The sequence below is a fragment of the Cygnus atratus genome, unplaced genomic scaffold, assembly GCF_013377495.2.
Source record: "Cygnus atratus isolate AKBS03 ecotype Queensland, Australia unplaced genomic scaffold, CAtr_DNAZoo_HiC_assembly HiC_scaffold_147, whole genome shotgun sequence".
Lineage (NCBI taxonomy): Eukaryota > Metazoa > Chordata > Aves > Anseriformes > Anatidae > Cygnus > Cygnus atratus.
In genome coordinates, this window is record NW_026109740.1 from 8,001 (window position 1) to 33,347 (window position 25,347).

At 61.6% G+C, this 25,347-nt stretch overlaps 1 protein-coding gene across 1 annotated transcript; it reads left to right on the forward strand.

The window, feature by feature from the left end:
* Positions 1-673: 673 nt before the first annotated feature.
* On the forward strand, positions 674-23,797 carry SPTBN4 (spectrin beta, non-erythrocytic 4; the record flags this gene model as incomplete). Its single annotated transcript, XM_035572473.1, is given in 34 exon segments — positions 674-793; positions 888-1,039; positions 1,259-1,432; positions 1,516-1,607; positions 1,693-1,773; positions 1,881-1,996; positions 2,564-2,676; positions 3,561-3,748; positions 3,833-3,950; positions 4,030-4,188; positions 4,940-5,242; positions 5,321-5,471; positions 5,733-6,603; positions 6,682-6,819; positions 7,244-8,000; positions 8,539-8,741; positions 8,963-9,053; positions 11,054-11,194; positions 14,080-14,340; positions 15,893-16,000; positions 16,002-16,118; positions 16,978-17,067; positions 17,180-17,458; positions 17,546-17,676; positions 17,852-18,056; positions 18,670-19,295; positions 19,913-20,051; positions 20,130-20,214; positions 20,325-20,521; positions 21,052-21,446; positions 21,969-22,080; positions 22,160-22,446; positions 23,473-23,646; positions 23,755-23,797. Coding segments are annotated over 34 exon segments (7,215 nt in total), but the record flags the coding sequence as incomplete, so codon positions are not given.
* Between the last annotated feature and the right edge of the window lie 1,550 nt (positions 23,798-25,347).

Here is a 25,347-nt window from a genome sequence, read left to right on the forward strand (position 1 = left end):
GACTGCAGGGGGGCTGAGGGGGCCCTTGGGGGTCAGGGGGGGCTGTGTGGGATGCCGGGGGGGCTGTATGGGATTTGGGGCGGGGGGCTACAGGGGGGCTGGGGGTCTCTATGGGGTGCTGGGGGGGCAGCAGGGGTGCTGGGGGCGGTTCTATGGGATTTTGGGGGTGCTGCAGGTGGGCTGAGGGGTCTCTGGGGGATGCTGGGGGGGCTATATGGGGAGCTGGGGGGGCTGCATGGGGTGCTGGGGGGTCTCTATAGGAATTTTGGGGGGGTTTCCATGGGATTTGGGGGGGTCTCCATGGGATTTTGGTGGGTCTCTATGGGGTGCTGGGGGGCTGTAGGGGCGTTGAGAGGGGTCTCTGAGGGATGCTTTGGGGGGGCTGCAGGGTTTGCTTTTCGGGAGGGCTGCACCAGATGCTCGGGGGTACCTAGGATGATGTGGGGGGGCTGCTGGGAGGCAGTTAGGGTGAGGGGGGCTGTGGGGTCCCCCATTGCCCCCTCCCCCCAACACCCCACAACTGGGGTGCGGAGGAGCCCCCCTTAATCCCAAAGGGAAAGGGGGGCACAACGGATGGACGGACGGACGGACAGACGGGGACATTTCGGGGGTCCCGCACCCCCCCACGACCCTATCAACCCCCCCTAATAAAAAAAAAACCCTAAACCCCCCCAGATGGCGACCGAGGTGGACACCATGGAGGTGCAGCAGAACAACAACGGCCCCTGGGAGGGTCCCGACCCCACGGCCACCGCCAAGCTCTTCGAGTGCTCCCGCATCAAAGCCTTGGCTGGTGGGACCCTGCCCAGCACCCATGGGTGCTCCTGGGGGGGTTGGTGGGATTGGGGAGGGTCCGATGGATTATTTGTGTCCCCCCCCCGGGGTAGACGAGCGGGACGCGGTGCAGAAGAAGACCTTCACCAAGTGGGTCAACGCGCACCTCGCCCGCGCCTCGTGCCGCGTCGGGGACCTCTACGCCGACCTCCGCGACGGCTACGTCCTCACCCGCCTCCTCGAGGTGCTCTCCGGGGAGCAGCTGGTGAGAAATGGAGTCACCCCGGCACCCCCTTGCCCCAAAAAGTCACCCCCAACTCTTCCCATCTATCCATCGCCCCCTTCCCATCCGTCCATCGCCCCAAGACCCAAGCGGGGCTCCAACCATCTCCGTAGGGTTCTTGGTGGAGCCTTGGCAGTTTTTTGGGGGAGATTGGGGGTGTTGGGGGGTTGTGACCCCCCCTCTTTATTTTTGGGGTGTCAGCCCAAGCCGACGCGGGGCCGGATGCGGATCCACTCTCTGGAGAACGTGGACAAGGCGCTGCAGTTCCTCAAGGAGCAACGGGTGCACCTGGAGAACGTGGGCTCGCACGACATCGTGGACGGCAACCACCGCCTGACCCTCGGCCTCATCTGGACCATCATCCTCCGCTTCCAGGTGGGCTGGCTGGGGGAGGGGTCCCCTGGATTTGGGGACGGGGTCCCCAGCCCCGGTGGCAGTGCCCCATTGGCTTCATCCAGATCCAGGTGATCAAGATCAAGACCGAGGACAACCGCGAGACACGCTCGGCCAAGGACGCGCTGCTGCTCTGGTGCCAGATGAAGACAGCAGGGTGAGTGGTGGCACCGTCCCCATGCCAGGATGGGTCCTCCCCCCCCCCCCAAAAAAAGGGGTGACCCTCCCCTTTCTTCCCACAGGTACCCTGAGGTGAACATCCAGAACTTCACCACCAGCTGGAGGGACGGGCTGGCCTTCAACGCGCTCATCCACAAGCACAGGTCGGCCACGGGGGTGGGGGCTCCTCTGTGGGGTTGGTGGTTTTTTTTTGGGGGGGGGGGGGTGACACCCCAAAATTGGGCTCCACGTGGCTGTGTCCCGATTGCAGGCCGGATCTCATCGACTTCCACAAGCTGACCAAGTCCAACGCTACCTACAACCTGCAGCAAGCCTTCAACACAGCCGAGCAGCAGCTGGGGCTCAGCAAGCTGCTGGACCCCGAGGGTAGGGACGGGACGGGACGGGATGTCCTCGTGTCCCTGCTGCTGCTGGGGGACTCCGTCTGTCTGTCCATCCACCCATCTGTCCACCCATCCATCTATCCATCTCTTCATCCATCCATCTACATATCTGTCCATCCATCTGTCCATCTGTCTGTCCATACATCCATCTGTTCTTCCATCCATCTATGTATCTGTCCATCCATCTGTCCATCTATTTGCCCATCCATCTGCCCCATCTGTCTACCCATCATCCATCCACCCATCTGTCCGTCTGTCTATCCATTTATCCATCTCTTCATCCATCCATCCATCTGTCCATCCGTCCATCCGTCCATCCACCTGTCCATCCATCCGTCTGTCTGTCTGTGTGGGGTGCGAGGTCTTCTCCACCCGCCCACCCCAACCTCATCCAACCCATCCTCCTCAACCCATCGCTCGCTCCTGGTTAATTCCTCCCGGCTTTGTTTGCTGCCCCCAAGGACTTCTTCAGCCCGGGGATGGGGGGGGGGGGGGGGGGTGCATTTTGGGGGCCGGGGGGCTCAGGGACGGACGCTTCGCTGCCTGGCAGATGTCAACATGGAGGACCCTGACGAGAAGTCCATCATCACCTACGTGGTCTCCTTCTACCACTACTTCTCCAAGATGAAAGCGCTGGCCGTGGAGGGGAAGCGCATCGGGAAGGTGGGCGTCGAGGTGTCCCTGTGTCACTCCGTGGGGTGCTGGACCCCCAACCCCACGGGGAGCCCCCTCCTGTGCTCCATGGTGGGCTCCGTCCGTGGCTCCGTGAGGTGCCCCAGCCCAACAGGTGCTGGGTGGTGTCCCACGGGATGCACCCCAAACCTTGCACAGTTGCTTGAGGGTTGCAGGATGCACCCTTGCACCATGCATGGTTCCTCGAAGGGTTGCAGGATGCACCCCTGCACCACACGTGGTTGCTTGAGTGCCACAGGTGCACCATTGCACCATGCACGGCTGCTTCGGGATTGCAGGATGCGTCCTTGCACCACATATGAGTGCTCGAGGGGTTGCAGGATGCACTCCTGCAGCATGCAAGGTTGTTCAAGGGGGTTGCAAAATGCAACCCTGCACCACGCATGGTTGCTTGAGGGCCACAGGTGCACCATTGCACCATGCGTAGTTACTTCAGGATTACAATATGCATCCTTGCACCATGCATGGTTGCTCGAGGGGTTGCAAAATGCACCCCTGCACCACATGTGGTTGTTTGAGGGTTACAGGTGCATGCTTGCACTGTGCACAGTTGCTTCAGGATTGCAGGATGCATCCTTGCACCATACACGGTTGCTCAAGGTGTTGCAAGATGCACCCCTGCACCGTGCATGATGGCTCAATGGGTTGCAGGATGCACCCTTGCACCACGCATGGTTCCTCAAGGGGTTGCAGGATGCAACCCTGCACCACATGTCATTGCTTGAGGGCCACAGATGCACCCTTGCACCATGCACAGTTGCTTCAGGATTGCAATATGCATCCTTGCACCATGCATGGTTGCCTCGGGGGGTCTGTGGGAAGCCCCCCCAAGCTGTGCACGCCCCTGCACCCAGGTGCTGGATCAGGCCATGGAGATTGAGGCCATCATCGAGCGGTACGAGGCACTGGCGGCCGAGCTGCTGGCCTGGGTGCAGCACACCGTCACCATCATCAGCAACCAGAAGTTTGCCAACTCCCTCACCGGGGTGCAGCAGCAGCTCCAGGCCTTCACCGCCTTCTGCACCCTGGAGAAACCCGTCAAGTGAGGGTCCCGGGGAGGGGACGAGGGTGGGGGGGACAAGGTCGGGGGCCACATTCTGACCTTCTGCTGCCCACCCCATGAAAGGTTCCAGGAGAAGGGGAACCTGGAGGTGCTGCTCTTCACCATCCAGAGCAAGCTGCGGGCCACCAACCGCAAGCTCTACGTCCCCAGCGAGGGCAAGAGCATCTCCGACATCAACAAGGTTCTGGTGGGACGGGAGTGAGGTGTCCCCACAGGGGACCCTTGGGGCGAAACCCCGTTGCAACCCCTCCCCCTTGTAGGCTTGGAGCTGCCTGGAGAAGGCAGAGCACGAGCGGGAGGTGTCGCTGCGCAACGAGCTGATCCGGCAGGAGAAGCTGGAGCTGCTGGCCCAACGCTTCGACCACAAGGCGGCCATGCGGGAGACGTGGCTGAACGAGAACCAGCGGCTGGTGTCGCAGGTGGGGGGGCTCAACGGGGACCCCCCCACACACCGGGAAAAAGAGGGGGAGGGACACGTGGTTCTGGATGCTGGGTGGGGTTGGGGTTCTTGGGGAGAACGGTGGGGCTGGCGTCAGTGGGTTCCTGGTGGGCACCCCGAGGGCCAAGGTCATGCCAAGGGTTGGTGATGGCCAATCATAGATTGATTTTGGTTGGAGAAGACCCCAGTGGCCAAGTCCAACCAGCAACCAGTGTTCCCAGTCTGGTGGGACGTCCCCATGGGGTCCTGCTCTTCAGTGCAGGGGCCAGGGTCATCCCAAGGGTTGGTGATACCCAAGGGTAGGTTCATTTTGGTTGGAGAAGACCTCAATGGCCAAGTCCAACTACTAACCAGTGTTCCCAGCTTGGCGGGACATCCCCATGGGATTCTGCTCGCCAGTGTGATGCACCAAGACCACCACAAGGGTTGACATTGCCCAAGGATAGATTCCTTTTGGTTGGAGAAGACCTTCTAGGTTATCAGGTCCTACCATCAGCCAGTGCTCCCAGCTTGGTGGGACGTCCCCATGGGGTTCAACTCTTCAATGCAATGCACCAAACCCATCCCAAGGGTTGGTGATGCCCAATCATAGACTGATTTTGGTTGTAGAAGACCTCGGTGGTCAAGTCCAACCATCAACCAGTGCTCCCAGCTTGGTGGGACGTCCCCACGGGGTCCAGCTCTCCTAGGTGGGGGGCCCACCTTCCTTACAACATCTCCCCCCACCCCAGGACAACTTTGGCTACGACCTGCCGGCGGTGGAGGCGGCCATGAAGAAGCACGAGGCCATCGAGGCTGACATCTCCTCCTACCAGGAGCGCATCCAGGTGGTGGTGGAGCTGGCTCTGGAGATGGAGTCCGAGGGCTACTACGACACCAAGCGCATCAGCGCGCAGAAGGACAACATCCTGCGGCAGTGGGGGCTGCTGACCGAGCTGGTCCGCGCCCGCCGTGCCCGCCTCGAGCAGAACTTGGCCCTGCAGAAGATATTCCAGGAGATGGTCTACATGATCGACTGGATGGAGGAGATGCAGGTAGAGCCGGGGGACGCCGGGCATCCCCAAGGAGGACGCGAACTCCAGACCCCATTGGCTTCGCCCCCCATTCCCTAGGTGCTGCTGGTCTCCAAGGACTTGGGGAAGCACCTGCTGGAGGTGGAGGACCTGCTGCAGAAGCATGGGCTGCTGGAGGCCGACATTTCTGCCCAGACCGAGCGGGTTCAGGCACTCAATGCCGCCGCGCTCAAGTTCTCGGAGCTGGAGGGTAACGGGGACCACCAGGGTGGGGGCCACTGGGTTGGATGCCACCAGGTTGGGTGCCAACAGGTTGGGTGTCACCAGGTTGGTTGCCACCAGGTCACTGGGTTGGATGCCAAGAGGGTAGGTGCCACCACGCTGGTTGCCCCCAGGTTGGGTTCCACCATGTTGGGTGCCACCAGGATGGGTGCCATCAGGTTGGGTGCCACCAGAGGGGCTGAGCACGGGGTTAGGACCTTCCTTGCTAAGTCATCTTCTCCTGCCCCAGGCTACCAGCCCTGCGACCCTCAGATCATCTGCAACCGGGTGAACCACGTCCAGACGTGCCTGGAGGAGCTGGGGGAGATGGCGGCCAAGAGGCGCAAGGAGCTGGAGGACTCGCGCCAGCTCTGGGCCTTTTTCCAGGAGATGGAGGAGGCCGAGGCATGGATCCGCGAGAAGGAGCAGATCTTGGCCGCCAAGACGTGTGGCCGGGACCTGAGCAGCGTGCTGACGCTGACCACCAAGCACAAGAGCATGTTGGGCGAGCTGGGCAGTCGGCGGGCGCTGCTGCACCAGACCATGAAGCGGGGCGAGCAGATCCTGGCCAAGAAGAGGTTCAGCCCCAGCGGGATCCAGGAGAAGATCCGAGAAGTCCGCCTGCGCTGGAAGAAGCTGGAGGAGGTGACGGGGCTGCACCAGCAGCGGCTGCAGGAGGCCCTCAACTTCTTTCAGTTCAGCGCCGAGACGGACGACCTGGTGGCCTGGCTGCAGGACACCTACCGCATCGTCTCCAGCGATGACTTTGGCCACGACGACTACTCCACCCAAGCACTGCTGCGGAAGCACCGGGCGGTGGTGGAGGAGGTGGAGAAGCACCGGGCAGCCGTGGTGGCCCTCCGTAAGCAGCTGGCGCTGCTGGCGCCCGAGCACCGCCAAGGGGTGGACGTGCAGATCCGTGTGGTGGAGGTGGAGCAGCTCTACGGGGAGGTGGCCGAGGTGGCCGTGCTGCGGCAGCAGTGGCTGCAGGACGCCCTGGCCGTCTACCGCATGTTCAGCGAGGTGCATGCCTGCGAGGTCTGGGTGGACGAGAAGGAGCAGTGGTTGGAGAGGATGGAGGTGCCGGAGGAGCTGGATGAGGTTGAGGTGGTGCAGCACAGGTGCGGGATGGTGGGGACTGGGCGCCCGGTGGCCGCTGTCCCTTGGGGACACTGATGTCCCCATCCTGCTCGGGGCAGGTTTGAGAGCCTGGACCAGGAGATGAACAGCGTGATGGGCCGCATCCTGGACGTCAACCAGGTGGTGCAGCAGCTGGTGGAAGGAGGCCACCCCAGCTCGGAGGAGGTCCGCGCCTGCCAGGACCACCTCAACAGCAGGTATCGGCGTGGGGAGGGGGCAGCTCGGTGGTGCACGGGGCCAAGCCCACCACAAGGGTTGGCGATGGTCAAGGGTAGATTGATTGTTTGGAGAAGACCCCAATGGTCAAGCCCAACCATCAACCAGTGCTCCCAGCCTGGTGGGACATCCCCATGGGGTCCAACTCTCCAACGCAATGCACCATGCTCACCACAAGGGTTGGCCATGCCCAGTGATAAATTCATTTTGGTTGGAGAAGACCTTCTAGATAATCAGGTCCAACCACCAACCAGTGCTCCCAGCCTGGTGGGATGTCCCCATGGGATCGTGCCCTCCAACGCAACACGCCAAGGCCACCGCAAGGGTTGGCCATTCCGAGGCCGGACCTCCTCGTGGAGGCAGAGCCTCCGCAGGGCTCCATCCCCTGCTTGTCCCCATCCCCAGGTGGAACCGGGTGGTGGAGCTGGTGGAGCACAAGAAGGGGCAGCTCAGCTCGGTGCTGAAGATCCAGAACTATCTGCTGGAGTGCGCCGAGATGAAGGCGCAGGTGCGGGAGAAGCGGAAAGCCATTGAGGCCACGCAGTCGGGCGGCGGCGACCTGGGCGGCGTGCTGGCCTTGCAGCGGCGCCTCTCCACCATGGAGGCCGCGCTGGTGGTGCTGGAGCCCAGGCTGGTGGAGCTGCAGCGGGAGGGTGAAGCCTTGGCTGCGGACCACCCGGGGCGGGCCATGGAGGTCCTGCTGCCCTTCGAGGAGATCAGTGAGGAGTGGGAGGCCCTGAAGCGGGCGCTGCAGGGCTGCGAGGACTCGCTCAGCGTCGCCGGGCGCTTGCAGCAGTTCATCCAAGACCTGGACAACTTCTTGGGGTGGTTGGTGAAGACCCAAGCGGCGGTGGCCAACGAGGAGGTGCCGGGCAGCTTGGCTGAGGCGGAGAGGCTGCTGAACCAACACGCAGCCCTCAAGGAGGAGATCAATGGCTACGAGGAGGACTACACCAAGATCCAGGCGGCCAGCGACCTCCTGGCGCTGGAGGAGGCCGAGGTCCCCTACCTCTCGCTCCAGCAGTGGCTGCAGAAGCTGGACGCGGGCTGGGGGAAGCTTCTGCAGAGCTGGGAGGCTCGCCGGGAGGTGCTGGTGCAGGCGCACGTCTTCCACCTCTTCCTCCGTGATGTCAAGCAGTGCGAGGCCAGCCTGTACAACCAGGTTGGCCTTGCCTCCTCGGGGACGTCGCAGCCCCAAAGTGGGGGAGAGGATGGGAGGGGAAGGGCTTGGTGGCCTCCATGGGGAAGGCTGGGAGGAGAAGGACTTGGTGGTCTCCATGGGGAAGGCTGGGAGGAGATGGAGAAGATGGGCTTGGTGGCCTCCATGGGGAGGACGGAGAGTGGAGAAGTCTGGAAGGAGAAGGGCTTGGTGGCCTCCACAGGGAGGAAGGAGACTGGGGAAGGCTGAGAGGAGAAGAGATTGGTGGCCTCCATGGGGAAGGCTGGAAGAAGGGCTTGGTGGCCTCCGTGGGGAGGATGGAGACTGGGGAAGTCTGCAAGGAGAAAGACATGGTGGCCTGCATGGGGAAGGCTGGGAGGAGAAGGGCTTGGTGGCCTCCATTGGAAACACCGTGAGGAGATGGACTTGTTGGCCTCCATGGCCTCCATGGGGAAGGCTGGGAGGAAATGGGCTTGGTGGCCTCCACGGGGAGGCTAGAGCGGCCCCGCAGGTGGCACCAAGCCGTCTCCTACCCCCCCAGGAGTCCACGCTGGCCCACGCCGAGCTCCCCGACACGGTGGAGGCTGTGGCCAACGCCATCAAGAAGCACCGGGACTTCACCACCTCCATGGAGCTCGGCCTCCACAAGGTCCAGCTGGCCCTCCAGGCCGGCGAGAGCCTCCAGCGCCAGGGCAACCTCTACAGCGCCCGCGTGGCGGAGGCCATGGACTCCCTCCGCACCAAGTAGGCGCCCCCCCTTGGTGACAACGACCCCCCCCCCCCCCATTGATGGGTGCATCCCAGTGGGCCTCCACCACCCCGTGCCTCAGTTTCCCTTTGGATCACAGCAGCATTTTGGGGGAATGATGGAAGCGGGGGGGGAGTTGTGGTTGAGGGGGGGGGGGGGTCCGGAGGTTTAAAGGAGGGGTGGGGGGGGTTGATGCAAGCCCCCCCGGCCCCCCCAGGAGCCACCGCAACGCCGAGCTGGCGCAGGAGTGGATGCAGCGCCTGCAGGACCACCTGGAGCTGCAGCAGTTCCTGCAGGACTGCCACGAGGTAGGGGCCGAGACCCCCCCCCCCAAAAAAAAATAAATCCACACTGGGGAGGGCCCCAAAAATAAATTCACACTGGGGGGGGTCCCCACCGGCTGCTTGAGAGGGCACAGGGGGACCAGGATGTGTCCCCCTCCCCATGCCATGGGGCTGGTGGCCCGTGGGGGGGGGGGGGGGGCTGCTGGTTTTGGGGGGGCTATGTGCTATTTTGGGGGAGGGCTGTGTGATATTTTAGTGGGCTGGATCCTAATTTGGGGGGATGTATCTCATTTTAGGGGGCTGAATGCTATTTTGGGGGTGCTACATCCTATTTTGGGGTCTGTGTCTTATTTTGGGGGTCTAAGTGCTGTTTTGGGGGGATACATGTTATTTTGGGGGTGCTGCATCCTATTCTGGGGGGACTGTATCCTCTTTTGGGGCTCTATATCCTATTTTGGGATGCTATATCCAATTTGGGGGGCTATATCCTATTTTTGGGGTGCTGCATCCTAATCTTAGTGGGCTGCATCCTATTTTTGGGGTACTGTATCCTATTTTGGGGAGGCACATCCTATTTTTTGGTACTGCATCTTATTTTGTGGGGCTGAATCCCTACTTTTGGGGGCCACATCCTATTTCTGTGATGCTGCGTCCTATTTTTTGGGTGCTGCATCTTATTTTTGGGGTGCTACATCCTATTTTTGGTGGTCTGTATCCTATTTTTGGGGTGCTGCATCCTAATTTTGGTGGGCTATGTCCTTTTTTGGTGTTCTGCATCCTATTTTTTGGGCGCCGCATCTTATTTTGGAGTGCTGCATCTTGCTTTTGGGGTGCTGCATCCCAATTTTGGTGGGCTGTCCTATTTTTGGGGTGCTGCATCCTCTTTTTGGAAGACTGCATGCTATTTTGGGGGGCCACATCCTATTTTTGGGGTGCTTCATCCGATTTTTGATGGGCTGCATCTGATTTTTGGGGTGCTGCATCCTATTTTTGGGGTGCTGCATCTTATTTTTTGACTGCTGCATCTTGTTTTTGGGGTGCTGCATCCTAATTTTGGTGGGCTGTCCTATTTCTGGGGTGCTGCATCCTATTTTTGGGGTGCTGCATCTTATTTTTTGACTGCTACATCTTGTTTTTGGGGTGCTGCATCCTAATTTTGGTGGGCTGTCCTATTTTTGGGGTGCTGCATCCTATTTTTGGGGTGCTGCATCGTATTTTTGGGGGGACCGAATCCTATTTTTTGGGTGCTGCATTGTCTTTTTGGAAGACTGCATGCTATTTTGGGGGGCCACATCCTATTTTGGGGGTGCTTCATCCTAATTTTGATGGGCTGCATCTGATTTTTGGGTGCTGCATCCTATTTTGGGGTGTTGCATCCTCTTTTTGGGGTGCTGCATTGTCTTTTTGGAAGACTGCATCCTATTTTGGGGGGCCACATCCTATTTTTGGGGTGCTTCATCCTAATTTTGGTGGGCTGCATCTTATTTTTGGGGTGCTGCACCCTATTTTTGGGGTGCTGCATCTTATTTTCTGACTGCTGCATCTTGCTTTTGGGGTGCTGCATCCTAACTTTGGTGGGCTGTCCTATTTCTGGGGTGCTGCATCCTATTTTTGGGGGGGACCGAATCCTATTTTCGGGTGCTGCATCCTCTTTCTGGTGGGCTCCATTCTCTTTCTGGGACGCCGTACCCCATTCCCAGCTCGCCTTACCCTATTTTCGGGATGCCCTACCCCATTTTCGGGGTGCCCTACCCCCCCCGCGGGGGGGCTCCCACCCTTTTTTGTGCTCCCCACTCTCTCCCCGGGGGGGGGGGGGGGGGGGGCAGGAGGCTGGCCGAGGTGCCGGATCCGGCCCCGGCGCTCCGCCCGGCTGCTGCAGGGCTCTGCGGCATCGCGCCCATGCAACCGCGCAGGTACCGACATTTCGGGTGGGGGGGCACTTAGGGCAAGAAGGAAACCGAGGGGGGGGGGGGGTGGGTCCCCGATTTCGGGGGACCCTCGGCGACCCCCCAGGCTCTCCGCAGCTGGACGGTTGGGTCGGGGAGAAGGTGGCGATGGCGCAGGATCCGGCCCCGGAGCAGCGACCCCATAAACGTTGGCTCCAGCACCAGGCGTTTATGGCCGAGCTGGCGCAGAACCGGGAGTGGCTGCAGCGCATCGAGGAGGTAAAAAATGGGGGGGGGGGGGTCCCAAGGGGGGTGGGGGGGGTGGGCTTCTTCCCCCCCCCCCCCACTTCGCCGGAGCTTGCGCCGCCGCAGCTGCATCCTCGTGAACGGGCGGGGGGCTCCGGGGGGGGGATGCGGAGCTCGTAGAGCCCCCCTCGGTGCGGCCCCTGCTTGGTGTGAGCCCCCCCCCCCCCCCGCATTGAGCCCCCCCGCATTGAGCCTCCCCCCCCATTGAGCCCCCCCCATTTCATCCCCCTCATTGAGCCCCCCCCTTTGAGCCCCCCATTGCACAACCCCCCCATTGAGCCCCCCCTTGCCTCCCCCCTTTGAGCCCCCCCATTTCACCCCCCCCATTTCACCCCCCCCATTTCATCCCCCCCCACTGCACCCCCCCATGACACCCCCTGTATTTCACCCTCCCATTGCGCCCCCCCCATTTTGCCCCCCCATTTCACCCCCCCATTTTGCCCCCCCATCGTCCCCCCCTCGCATCCTCCCCTCATTGCACGCCCCCCCCACCGCATCCCCCCCCCCCCCCCGCAGCATTTCCCACCACTGCATCCTTCAGCAGCTGCCCCCCCCCCCCCCCCACCGTTGCAGGCCCCATTTCGTTGCAGCCCCCCCCCAAAAAAACTGCCCCCCCCACTGCCCCATCTTGATCGCCCCCCCCTTTGCTGCACCCCCTTTTCCTGCACCCCCCCTTGTTACATGCGCGCCCCCCCCCCCCCCCCAGCTGCACCCCCCCCAAAAATGCATCTCCCCGGGTGCCCCCCCCCAAAACCAAAATACCCCCCCCCAAATTTTATATACCCCCCACTGCCCCCCAAAAAACTGCCCCCCCAGAACTGCATCCCCCCAAACTGTATCCCCCCCAAAAAAATTGCACCCCCCCAAAACCTTCACCCCCCCCACCTGCCACCCCCAAACTGCCCCCCCTTATTGCCCCCCCTTTATTTCACCCCCTTTATTGCCCCCCTTTTTGCCCCCCCGTCTTTATTGCCCCCCCTTTATTGCCCCCCCATATTGCCCCCTTTATTGCCCCCACTTTATTTTACCCCCCTTATTGCCCCCCTTTATTGCCCCCCCTATTATTGCCCCCCTTTTATTGCCCCCCTTTTATTGCCCCCCCTTGCTGCCCCCCCTTTATTTTACCCCCTTATTGCCCCCCTCTTACTGCCCCCCCCCTTGCTGCCCCCCCCAAATGGGGGTCCCCATCCTTGGGGCCCTCCCCATCCGCAGCCCCCCCCCCATCTCCCCCCGGGCACACGTGTGTGTGCGCGTGCGTGCCCCCCCCCCCCCCCCCCCCCCCCCCCGAAGCACACGTCCCATGTCCCCCCCACACACACGTCCCCCCCCCCCCCTCCCCGCCCGCGCTCCCCTCTCGCACGGCTGCACCCGGCCCAAAATCGCTGCAGCCGCCGCAGCCGCTCGTGAGCTGGGGACATGGGGGGGGGACGACATTGGGGACACCGGGGAGAGGGACAGGGGGACAGCGGGGGGGTGTGTGGGGGGGTGGGGGACACGGGCATGCCCCAAGTGGGGTGGTTTGGGGACCCCCGCCCCCCCCCCCCCCCCCAGCTTGGCAAGGTCCTTGAGCGGTGTGTTTCTGTCCCCGTGTCCCCTTGTCACCATCCCTGTCCCCCCACCCTGTGTCCCCCCAACGCTGTCCCCTTGTCCCCCCCATGTCCCCCGACCCCCTCCATGTCCCTCTGTCCCCATTCACGTCCCCATGTCCCCCTGGCCCCATCCACATCCCTATGTCCCCATCCATGTCCCCACATCACCCTGTTCCCATCCCCATCCCCCGTCCCCATTTCCCCATGTCCCCCCACCCTGTCCCCACATCCCCACATCTCCCTGTCCCTTATCCATGTCCCCCTGTCCCCATGTCCCCCTGTCCCCATGTCCCCATCCACGTCCCCATGCCTCCATCCACGTCCCCATGTCCCCATCCATGTCCCCATGTCCCCACATCCCCCCAACCCCATGTCCCCATCCACGACCCCCCCCATCCTCCTGTCCCCATGTCCCCATATCCCCATGTCCCCCCACCCTGTCCCCATATCCCCATGCCCCCTGTCCCCATCCATGTCTCCATGTCCCCCTGTCACTTTGTCCCCATCCATGCCCCCATGTCCCCCCGTCCCCCTGTCCCTGTCCATGCCCCCTGTCCCCACCCATGTCCCCCTGTCCCCATGTCCCCATCCCCATATCCCCATGTCCCCATCCACGTCCCCCTGTCCCCATGTCCCCATCCACATCTCCATATCCCCATGTCTCCATCCACGTTCCCCTGTCCCCATCCATGTCCCCATGTCCCCATCCACATCCCCATATCCCCATGTCTCCATCCACGTCCCCCTGTCCCCATGTCCCCATGTCCCAATGTGCCCATCCTTGTCCCCATATCCCCACGTCCCCATGTCCCCATCCACGTCCCCATGTCCCCATGTCCCCATCCATGTCCCCACATCCCCATATCCCCACGTCTCCCTGTCTCCATCCACGTCCCCATATCCCCACGTCTCCGTCTCCATCCACGTCCCCATGTCCCCACCCTGTCCCCATGTCCCCATCCCCATGTCCCCATGTCCCCATCCCCATCCCCACATCCCCATATCCCCACATCCCCATCCCCCCATGTCCCCATCCACGTCCCCGTGTCCCCACCCTGTCCCCATGTCCCCATCCCCATGTCCCCATGTCCCCATCCCCATCCCCATGTCCCCATCCACATCCCCACATCCCCATCCCCATATCCCCATGTCCCACCCCCCCCCCATATCCCCACACCCCCACGTCCCCATCCGTGTCCCCCCTGTCCCCACCCTGTCCCCACGTCCCCACGCCCCCCCCCCCCCCCCCCCACTCCTTGCCCCCCCCAGGAAGGCCAGCAGCTCCTGCAGGCCAAGCCGGCCCTGGCGGGGGCCGTGGCCCCGCAGCTGGCGGTGGTGCGGCGGCGCTGGCAGGAGCTGGAGAGCGCGGCCCAGGCACGGGGGCAGCGGCTGCGGGCGGCGGGCGCTGCCGAGCGGTTGCAGCGCGGCTACGCCGAGCTCGACCAGCGCCTGGCCCGCCTGGAGGAGCAGCTACGGGCGGCCGGGGGGGCCCAGCCCGCCGCCATCGGCACCCAGCTCCGGAGATTGCAGGTGGGGGGGGGGGATGAGGGGGGTGTTCGGGGGGGAATGGGCGGGTTTGGGGAGGGGTTCGAGGTCATTGGATTGGGGTTTGGGGGATATTTGGGGTCAAGGGAGGGGGGTTTGGGGGGGATTTGGGGTCATTGGATTGGGGTTTGGGGTCATTGGATTGGGGTTTGAGGGGGGTGGGGGGGGTTGGAAGGGGGTTTGGGGTCATTGGAGGGGGGGTTGGGGTCATTGGATTGGGGTTTGGAGGGGTTGGGGTCATTGGATGGGGGGTTTGGGGGGGTTTTGGGGGGGTTTGGGGTCATTGGAGGGGGGTTTGGGGTCATTGGAGGGGGGTTTGGAGGGGTTGGGGTCATTGGATGGGGGGTTTGGGGGGGTTTTGGGGGGGTTTGGGGTCATTGGAGGGGGGTTTGGGGTCATTGGAGGGGGGTTTGGGGGGGGTTGGGGGGCTTGGAGTGGGTTTTGGGGGGGTGGAGTGGGGTTTGGGGAGGATTGGGGGGATTGGAGGGGGTATTGGGGGCGTTGGAGTGGGGTTGGTATCATTGGAGTGGGGTTTGGGGTCATTGGATGGGGGTTTGGGGGGTTTGGAGGGGGGGGGTTGGGGTCATTGGAGGGGAGTTTGCAAGATATTTGGGGTCAAGGGAGGGGGATTTGGGGGGATTTGGGGTCATTGGAGGGGGTTTTGGGGGCTTGGAATGGGGCTTGGGGGGGTTGGAGTGGGGTTTGGGGAGGATTGGGGGGGTTGGAGGGGGCATAGGGGGGTATTGGGGGTGTTGGAGGCGGGTTTGGGGTCGCTGGAGGAGGGTTTGGGGGATATTTGGGGTCAAGGGAGGGGGATTTGGGGTCATTGGATTGGGGTTTGGGAGGTGTGGGGAGGTTGGAGTGGGGTTTTCGGAGATTTGGGGTCATTGGAGTGGGGTCTGGGGGGGATTTTGGGGGTTGGAGCAGGGTTTGGGGGGGATTTGGGGGGGTTGCAGTTGGGGTTCAGCACCGGTTGCAATGGGGGCCCAGCACCACGTACACAAGGAGATCAGCACCACTGCAGTGAGCTCAGCACCATTACACTGAGCTCAGCACCATTGCAGTGAGCTCAGCACCACTGCACCGAGCTCAGCACCATTGCAGTGAGCTCAGCACCATTGCACCGAGCTCAGCACCATTGCAGTGAGCTCAGCACCATTGCAGTAAGGTCTCAGCATCTTTGCAGCAGGGTCTCAGCACCATTGCACTGAGTTAGCACCCCTGCACCAAGCTCAGCACCATTGCACCAAGCTCAGCACCACTGCAGCAGGCTCTCAGCACCTTTGCACCAAACTCTCAGCACCATTTGCACCAAGCCCTCAGCCCCATTGCAGCAGGGTCTCAGCACCCCTGCACTGAGCTCAGCACCCTTGCACCAAGCTCAGCACCCTTGCGCCGAGCTCAGCACCCCCCGCAGCCCCCTCCCAGCCCCGCTGCAGCCCGGCCAGGTGCTGAGTCACGGCCGAGGCTGCCCGGAGCTGCCGGTGCCGCGGTGCCGGCGCGTCCCCGGTGCCCACGGTCCCGCCGCTGCCCGCAGACGATGGAGACGCAGGTGGAGGAGTGGTGCAAGGAGGTGGGCGAGCTGCAGGCGCAGGCGGCCGCGCTGCCCCCCGAGGCCCCCGGCGCGGAGGCGGTGGGCGAGCGGCCAGAGCGCGGTGGGCACCCGCATCGTCCGCCTGATCGAGCCCCTCAAGGAGCGCCGCAGGATCCTGCTGGCCGCCAAGGAGGTGCACCAGGTCAGCCACGAGCTGGAGGACGAGGTGGTGAGTACGGAGTTGGGGGGTGATTGGGATTGGGGTGGGATTGGGATTGGGGTGGGATTGGGGTGGGGGTGGGATGGGGATGGGGATGGGGATGGGATTGGGGTGGGATTGGTATTGGGGTGGGGTGGGATTGGGGTGGGGGTGGGGATGGGATTGGGATTGGGGTGGGGATGGGATTGGGATTGGGATTGGGGTGGGATTGGAGTGGGGATGGGGATGGGATTGTGTTGGGGATGGGATTGAGATTGAGATTGGGGTGGAGATGGGATTGAGGTGGGATTGGGATGGGATGGGGTGGGATTGGGGTGGGGAGGGGATTGGGATTGGGGTGGGGATGGGATTGGGATTGGGATGGGGATGGGGATGGGGATGGGATGGGGATGGGACTGGGATGGGGATGGGGATGGGATTGGGGTGGGATGGGGATGGGGATGGGGATGGGGATGGGGATGGGGATGGGGATGGGGATGGGACTGGGATGGGGATGGCACTGGAGTGAGGATGGGGTTTGGGTGGGATTGGGGTGGGGTTGGGATTGGGGTGAGGATGAGGATGGGATTGGGATGGGGATGGGGATGGGATTGGGGTGGGATTGGGATGGGATTCGGTTGCAGATGGGAATGGGATTGGGATGGAATGGGGGTGGGATTGAGGTGGGATGGGAATGGGGATGGAATTGGGGTGGGGATGGGATTGGAATTGGGTTGGGAATTGGGATTGGGATGGGGATGGGGATGGGGACTGGGATTAGGATTGGGATTGGGATGGGGATGGGGATGGGGATGGGATGGGATGGGGATGGACCAGGACCGGTACAGGACCAGGACAGGACCCGGTCCCATCCCCTCCCGTCCCCCAGCTCTGGGTCCAGGACCGCCTGCCCCTGGCCACGCAGCAGGACCTGGGCACCAACCTGCAGACCGTGCAGCAGCTCATCAAAAAGAACCAGGTGAGGCCAGCGGTGAGGCCAGGGGGTGGGGGTGGGGCCACCATCATTTAGGGGGGGGTCCACCCCCCCTCACCCTCCCTTTCTGCACCCTCTTCCCCCCCCCCCCCCCCAGAACCTCCGCCGGGAGATCCAGGTGCACCGTCCCCGCGTGGACGAGGTGCTGGAGCGCGCGGCGGCCGTGGCCTCCATCAAGAGCCCCGAGGCCGAGGGGGTGCGGAGGCTGCTGGAGCACCTGGGGGGGGCCTGGGGGGAGCTGCAGGAGCAGGCGGAGCGGCGGCAGCAGGCGCTGGACGCCGCCTTCCAGCTGGAGCAGTACTACTTCGACGTGGCCGAGGTGGAGTCGTGGCTGGGCGAGCAGGAGCTGCTGCTGATGAGCGAGGAGAAGGGCAAGGTGGCGGCGGAAAACAGGGCGGGGGGGGGGGGAGTTCGGGGCTGGAGACCCCCTCCCCAGGCTAAATCCGCCGCGTCCGTGTCCAAGGATGAGCAGAGCACCCTGCAGCTGCTGAAGAAGCACCTGCAGACGGAGCAGACGGTGGAGAACTACGAGGAGAGCATCGCCCAGCTCTCGCGCCAGTGCCGAGCCCTGCTGGAGCTGGGGCACCCCCAGAGGTGGGCGCAGGACCCCCCGCAACCTTGCCCCCCCCCCCCCCCCAACCGCAACCCCCGCAAAGCCTGAAGCCGGGGGGGGGGGGGGGGCCGGGTGCTCACCGGGCGCTCTGTGTCCCCCCCCCCCCAACCTTCCTCCCGCTCCCCCCGTCCCCCCCGTCCCCCCGTCCGTGCCCAGCGAGCAGGTGAGCCGGCGGCAGTCGCAGGTTGACCGGCTGTACGTGTCTCTGAAGGAGCTGGTGGAGGAGCGCAAGGGCAAGCTGGAGCAGCAGTATTGGCTCTACCAGCTCGGCCGCGAGGTGGGCGAGCTGGAGCACTGGATCGCCGAGAAGGAGGTGGTGGCCGGCTCGCCCGAGCTGGGGCAGGACTACGAGCACGTCACGGTGAGCGGGGAAGGGGGCTGGAGGGGGTTGTGGGGTGGCCTGGGGGTCTTGGGGCTGTCCCCGGTTCGTGGTAGGGGTGCTGGGGCTGTCCTTGTCCCATGCTGGGGGTCCCGGGAGTGTCCTTGTTCCATTCTGGAGGTCCTGACACTGTTCCTGCTCCGTCCTGAGGGTCCTGGGGTTGTCTTTGTCCCGTGCTGGGGGTCCTGGATTTATCCCTGCTCCATGCTGGGGGTCCTGGGGTTGTTCTTGTCCCATGCTGGGGGTCCTGGGAGTGTCCTTGTTCCATCCTGGGGGTCCTGGGACTGTTCCTGCTCTATGCTGGGGGTCCTGGGGTTGTCCTTGTCCCATGCTGAGGGTCCTGGGGCTGTCCTTGTCCCATCCTGGGAGTCCTGGGGTTGTCATTGTCCCATCCTGGGGGTCCTGGGGCTGTCCTTGTCCCATTCCGGAGGTCCTGGGGTTCTTCCTGCTCCATCCTGGGGGTCCTGGGGCCGTCCTCATCCCACGCTGGTGCTCCTGGCGCCGTCCCTGCTCCACGCACCGCAACCCCAGCCCCATGCTGCGGTCCCGTCCCCCGTCCCCAGCACCCCCCTGACCTCCATCCCGTCCCCCCCAGCTGCTGCAGGAGAAGTTCCTGGAGTTCGCCAGCGAGACGGGCAGCGTGGGGCAGGAGCGCATCTCGGCCGTCAACCAGATGGTGGACGAGCTGATCGACTACGGCCACGCCGACGCTGCCACCATCGCCGAGTGGAAGGACGGCGTCAACGAGGCCTGGGCCGACCTCCTGGAGCTGATGGAGACGCGGGCGCAGCTCCTGGCTGCCTCCCACGAGCTCCACAAGTTCTTCAGCGACTGCAAGGAGCTTTTGGGGCAGATCGAGGAGAAACGGCGGCGCCTCCCCGAGCTGGCGGCCAAGGAAGCGCCGCGAGCCTCAGCCGGAGCCTTGCAGCGGGCGCTGGGTGCCTTCGAGCACGACGTGGAGGTGCTGGTGGGCCAAATCCGGCAGCTCCAGGAGGGGGCGGCGCAGCTGAGGACCGTCTACGCCGGGGACAACGCCGAGGCCATCGCCAGCCGGGAGCAGGAGGTGCTGAGCGCCTGGAAGGAGCTGCTGGGCGCCTGCGAGGAGTGCCGGCTGCACGTGGCCAGCGCCGCCGACCGCGTCCGCTTCGCCGGCACCGTGCGCGACCTGGTGTCCTGGATGGACGGCGTGCTCTGCCAGATCGGCGCCGGAGAGAAGCCCAGGTTGGGGGGGGTCCTCGGCCCCCCGTGGGGACGGGGACACGGGAGAGGGATCAGCCCCAGGAGCCCTGGTCTGGTCTGGCCATGGGGCTGTGCGTTGTCCCCATCCCAAGGACCCACGTTGTGTCCCCATCCCAATTTGTCCTCATCCCAATTTGTCCTCATCCCAAGGACCTGCATTTTGTCCCCATTCCGAGCACCCACATTGTGTCCCCATCCCAATTTGTCCCTGTCCCAAGGACCCAAATTTTGTCCCCATCCCAATTTGTCTCCATCCCAAGCACCCCACATTTTGTCCCTATCCATGGAGGATCCATGTCCATCCCAACGCCCCGTGTCTTGTCCCATCCCAAGGACCCCATCGTGACCCATCCCATGGACCTGTGTCCCATCCCATTCGTGGCACCAAGGATCCCTGTCCTGTCCTGTCCCATCCCAAGGTCCCATGTCCTGTCCCACCCATGGCACTGGTGTCACCCATCTCCCTTCCCATCCCAAGGTCCCGTGTCCTGCCCCATCCACGCCACCGAACACCCCAATGCCCCCTCCAAGGTCACGACCTCTCTCCCCACGTGTCCCCCCTTGGTGCCACAACCCGTGTCCCCCCCCTGCCCCCGCAGGGACGTCTCCTCGGTGGAGGTGCTGATGAACTTCCACCAGGGCTTGAAGAGCGAGATGGAAGCCCGCAGCAAGAGCATCACCGCCTGCCTGGAGCTGGGCAAGACCCTCATCCTCGCCAAGAGCCCCGCGGCCGACGAGGTGCCAGGGGCACTGGGGGGCACTGGCGGCATCGGTGGGGGGTCCTGGCTCACATCGGATCCCCCCCTTTTCCTCCAGATCAAAGCCCTGGCGGAGAAGCTGCTGGCGAAGAAGAAGGAGCTGGCGGAGAAGTGGGACAAGCACTGGGAGTGGTTGCAGCAAAGTGAGCGCGGGACGGGGTCGGACGTCCCCGGAGGCTGGGAGGACGGGGAACCGGGCACGCCGTCCGTCCTTCTGTCCATCCATCCATCTGTCCGTCCGTCTGTCCCGCAGTGCTGGAGGTCCACCAGTTCGCCCAGGAGGCGGTGGTGGCCGACGCGTGGCTGACGGCGCAGGAGCCGCTGCTGAAGAGCCAGGAGCTGGGCAGCAGCGTGGACGAGGTGGAGCAGCTGATCCGGCGCCACGAAGCCTTCCGCAAGGCGGCCGCCGCCTGGGAGGAGCGCTTCAGCTCCCTGCGCCGCCTCACCACGGTATGGGACCCCCGCCTCGGGACCCCCAGGGGTGGGGAGCAGCCCCCCGGGGCGTGGGGAGCCGACAAGGCACGTGGGGAACTCCATAGGAAGGAGAACACTAAGTCATGGAGAACCTCAATGCGTGGTGAACACCAAGTCGCGGGGAATCCTAAATTATGGAGAACCCCAAATCATGGGGAATCCCAAATTATGGAGAACCCCAACTTATGGGGTATCCTAAATTATGGAGAATCCTAAATTATGGAGGTCCTCAATGCATGGAGAACCCCAAATCATGGGGAACCCTACATTATGGAGAATCCTAAATCATGGGGAATCCTAAATTATGGAGAAACCTAAATTCTGGAGAACCTCAATGCATGGAGAACCCCAAATCATGGGGAACCCTACATTATGGAGAATCCTAAATTATGGAGGACCTCAATGCATGGAGAACCCCAAGGCATGGAGAAGCCCAAATCAAGGAGACCCCCAAGGCATTGGGATCCCCCATAAATGCCCCATCTCTCCCCCCTTCCCCTCCACAGCTGGAGAAGCTGAAAGCGGAGCAGAGCAAGCAGCCAGCCACGCCGCTTTTGGGGCGCAAATTTTTGGGAGAACCCCCAGCACCCTCGCGCCCCGGGGCGGATGAACATCCCGAAACCCCCCGCGCCCGGCCGGAGCCCCGTGTTGCCTACGTGCGGCAGGAGCTGCGTCCCGAGAGGCTCCAGCCCAAGCTGGACCGGGTGCGGGAGGGGGATGGCGACACCCCCCCCGCCACCCCCGCTGCCGTCACCACCGAGGCGCCGGTGGCACCCAAGGGTGATGGTGGTGGTGGGGACATCGGGGAGGGGAAGACGGGGCTGCTGGAGCGGCGGAGGGAGAGGAGAGAGCGGAGGATGGAGAGGCAGGAGTCCAGCGAGCAGGAGGGGCCCCGGCATGGGTGGGTGTGGGATTGGGATTGGGGTGGGATTGGGACTGGGATTGGGATTGGGGTGGGGATGGGATTGGGGACGGGGTGGGGATGGGATGGGATGGGATTGGGATGGGGAAGGGGATGGAGATTTGGATGGGGATTAGGGTGGGATTGGGATGGGATGGACATGGAGATTGGGATGGGATGGAGATTGGGATGGGGATGGGGATGGAGATGGGGATGTAGGTTGGGATGGGATGGGGATGGGATGGGGATGGGAAGGGATGGAAATTGGGATGGGGATGGGAAGGGATGGAAATTGGGATGGGGATTGGGATTGGAATGGGGATGGAATTGGGATGGAGTTTGGGATGGGATGGGATGGGATGGGATGGGATGGGATGAAGATTGGGATGGGGATGGGGATGGGATTGGGATGGAGTTTGGGGTGGGGTGGGATGGGATTGGGATAGGGATTGGGAAGGGATGGGGACGGGACAGGGACAGGGACAGGGGCAGGGACAGGGACAGGGATACGGACAGGGACAGGGACAAGCTCACCCCGTCCCCTCTCCCCACCAGCAAAGCCACCCTGGCCGACATTGTGGAGCAGCTCCAGGAGAAGGAAGCCACCGCCCCCTCCCCAGCACTGGTGAGCGCCGCCCATCCTCACGTCCCCCAGCCTCAAGGACCCCACCCGAGCCTCCCCCTGACCTCCGTGTGTGTGTGTCCCTCCCCAGCCCCGGGACCGCGAGTCCCCCGGCCGCCTCCCCAACGGTGTCGAGGTCCTACCAGAGAGGACCCCGCGACCGGACCGGCCCCGTGCCCGCGACCGCCCCAAACCCCGTCGGCGCCCCCGGCCCAAGGAGCCCGGCCAGGGGGGGCCGGGGGAGGCCCGGAGGTCGAGGTCGGCCCCCGCCCAGAGCAGCGTCCCCCCGCCGCCACCCCCCAGCCACACGGTGCAGCACGAGGGGTTCCTCTTCCGCAAGCACGAGCTGGATGGGCCCAACAAGAAGGCATCCAACAGGTCGGTGGGGTTGGGCGTAGAAGGCGGGGGTCTCAACGGTTTGGGGGTCCAACAGCGGAGGGGATCCGTCAGCGCTCGGACACCACCGATGGGGAGGTGTCACGATCATTTGGGGGCCCATCTTTGGCAAGGGAGCACCGTGATTTGGGGGCCTGTTGATGGTGGAGAAGCTCCGGGATTTGGGTGGCCATTGATGGAGAAGCTCCATGATTGGCGTGCCCATCAATGGTGGAGGAGCTCCATGATTTGGGTGTCCATCAGTGATGAAACTCCATAATTTGGGTGCCCATCCGTGGTGGAGAAGGTCCACGATGTGGGTGCCTATCCGTGATGGAGCTCCACGATTTGAGTGCCATTGATGGAGGAGAAGCTCCAGGATTTGGGTGTCCATCGATGGAGAAGCTCTACAATTTGGGTGCCCATCGATGGTGGAGGGTTCCACAGTTTGGTTGCCCATCAACGATGAAACTCCTTAATTTGGGTGCCCATCGATGGTGGAGGATCTCCACGATTTGGGTGCCCATCAACAATGAAATTCCACAATTTGGTTGCCCATCAACAATGAAGCTCCATGATTTGGGTGCCCATCAATGATGAAACTCCACAATTTGGGTGACCATCCATGATGGAGCTCCACGATTTGGGTGTTCATCAACGATAAAACTGCACAATTTGGTTGCCCGTCAACGATGAAACTCCACAATTTGGGTGCCCATCGATGATAAAACTCCACAATTTGGTTGCCCATCAACAACGAAACTCCACAATTCGGGTCCCCAACCATGATGGAGCTCCACAATTTGGTTGCCCATCAACGAAGGAAAAGTTCCACAATTTGGTTGCCCACCAACGACAAAACTCCACAATTTGGCTGCCAACCAACGACAAAACTCCACAACTTGGTTGCCCACCAACGAACCAAGACTCCCACCACTCGACCACCCATCAATGGCTTGGGCCTCCCCTTGCCCCCCAAAGCCTCCCCCACCCCTGGGGTCCCACCACAGCCCCCCTCTGCCCCCCTAGGTCCTGGGTGAACCTCTACTGCGTGCTGAGCAAGGGTGACCTGGCCTTCTACAAGGACGCCAAGGGCCCGGCGAGTGGCAGCACCCATGGGGGCGAGCCCCCCCTCAGCCTCCACCAGGCCATCAGCGAGGTGGCCGCTGACTACAAGAAGAAGAAGAACGTCTTCAAGCTGCGGTGGGTGTCGGGGGGGGCTTCGGGGTTTGGGGGGGCAACGGGGGGAGTCTTGGGGTCAGAGGGTGTGTGTGGGGGGGGTGTTGACGCCCCCCCCGTTGCCCCCCATAGGACCGGTGACGGCAGCGAGTTCCTGCTGCAGGCCAAGGATGAGGTAGGCCCGAGGAGTTGGGGAGGGGGATTTGAGGTTTTTTGGGGGGAGATTTGGGGGGTTTGGGGGGAGATTTGGTGGGACTATGGTGAGATTGGGGGGTTTGGGGTCTTTTTGTGGGGGTTTGGGGTTGTTTGGGGGGCGTTTATTGATGTTTTTGGAGGTTTGGGGGCTCCATTGAGGTTTGGGGAGATTGGAATGGGGGGAGAGTTTAGGGGGGATTTGGGGGGATTGGGGGCTTTTGGGTCTTTTTTTTAATTATTTTTTTGGAGTTTTGGAAGGTTCTTTGGGGTTTGGGGGTTATTTTGGGGTTAATTTAAGTGGTTTTGGAGTCTTTGTGTTTTTTAAAGATTTGTGGGTTTTTTTTAATTGTATTTGGAGGTTTGGGGGTTTCTTTGGGATTTGGGAGGGTAATTTCAGTGTTTTTAGAGTCTGTTTTTTATTGATTTGCGTTTTTTATAATTATTATTTTTGGAGGTTTGGGGCTTTCTTTGGGATTGGGGGGTAATTTCAGTGGTTTTGGAGTCTATGGCTTTTGTTGATTTGGTAATTTATCATTATTTTTGGAGGTTTGGGGCTTTCTTTGTAATATGTGGGGTAATTACAGTGGTTTGGCTGTCTTTTTGTGGTTTTCATTTTTTATATAGTTATTTTTGGTGGTTTGAGGGTTTCTGTGGGGTTTGGAGAGGATTTGGACGGAATTTTGGGGGGATTTGGAGACTTTTTGTTGTTTTTTATTATTATTTCTGGCAGTTTTGGGGGGGTAATTTTGAAGGATAATTTTGGGGGTTTGGGGTCTCTTCACTTTTTTTTTAATTTATTATTTAGGGGGGTTAGGGATTTATTTGGGATTTGGGGTTTTGAGGGATAATTATGTGGGTTTGGGGTCTTTTCCTGTTTTTGTTTTTCTTTAATTAGCATTTGAGGGGGTCTTTGGGGCTTAAGGGGCAATTAGGGAGATTTTGGGGATTTAGGTACATTTTGGGGGGATGGAATTGGGTCAGTTTTTGGGGGCTTCATTTCTTTTTAAGGGTGGGATGTGGGGGATTTAAATTTTTGTTACATATTTTGTGTTTTCTTTTGCTTTTTTTGTGGCTTTCTTTATGGCTATTTTTGCATTTCTTGTATTTTTTGTGGTTATTTTTGCCTTTCTTATATTTTTTAATTTTTGTTTGTTGTTTTTATGATTATGTTTTCATTTCTTGTGGGGTTTTTTTGCACTTTTTTTTTTTGCATTTCTTTCATTTTTTATTGTGCTTTTCTCGGTTTCTTTTGTTACTTTGTTGGCCTTTTTGCTTTTCTTTTGCTATTTTTTGCATATTTTGCAATTTTTTTGCACTGTTTAATACATTTCCCCGTGGTTTTTCCTACCCATTTTTCGGTTATTTTTCTTTTTTCCCCCTTTTTTCCCATCCCACCCCCCATTTTTAAATCCCACTTTTACTTTCCCTTTTTACTATTGCTTTATTTCCCATTTCCTCGCGGCTTTCACCCCCCCCGGACCCCCCCGCGACCCCCTCCCCAATAGGAGGAGATGCGCGCCTGGCTGCGCG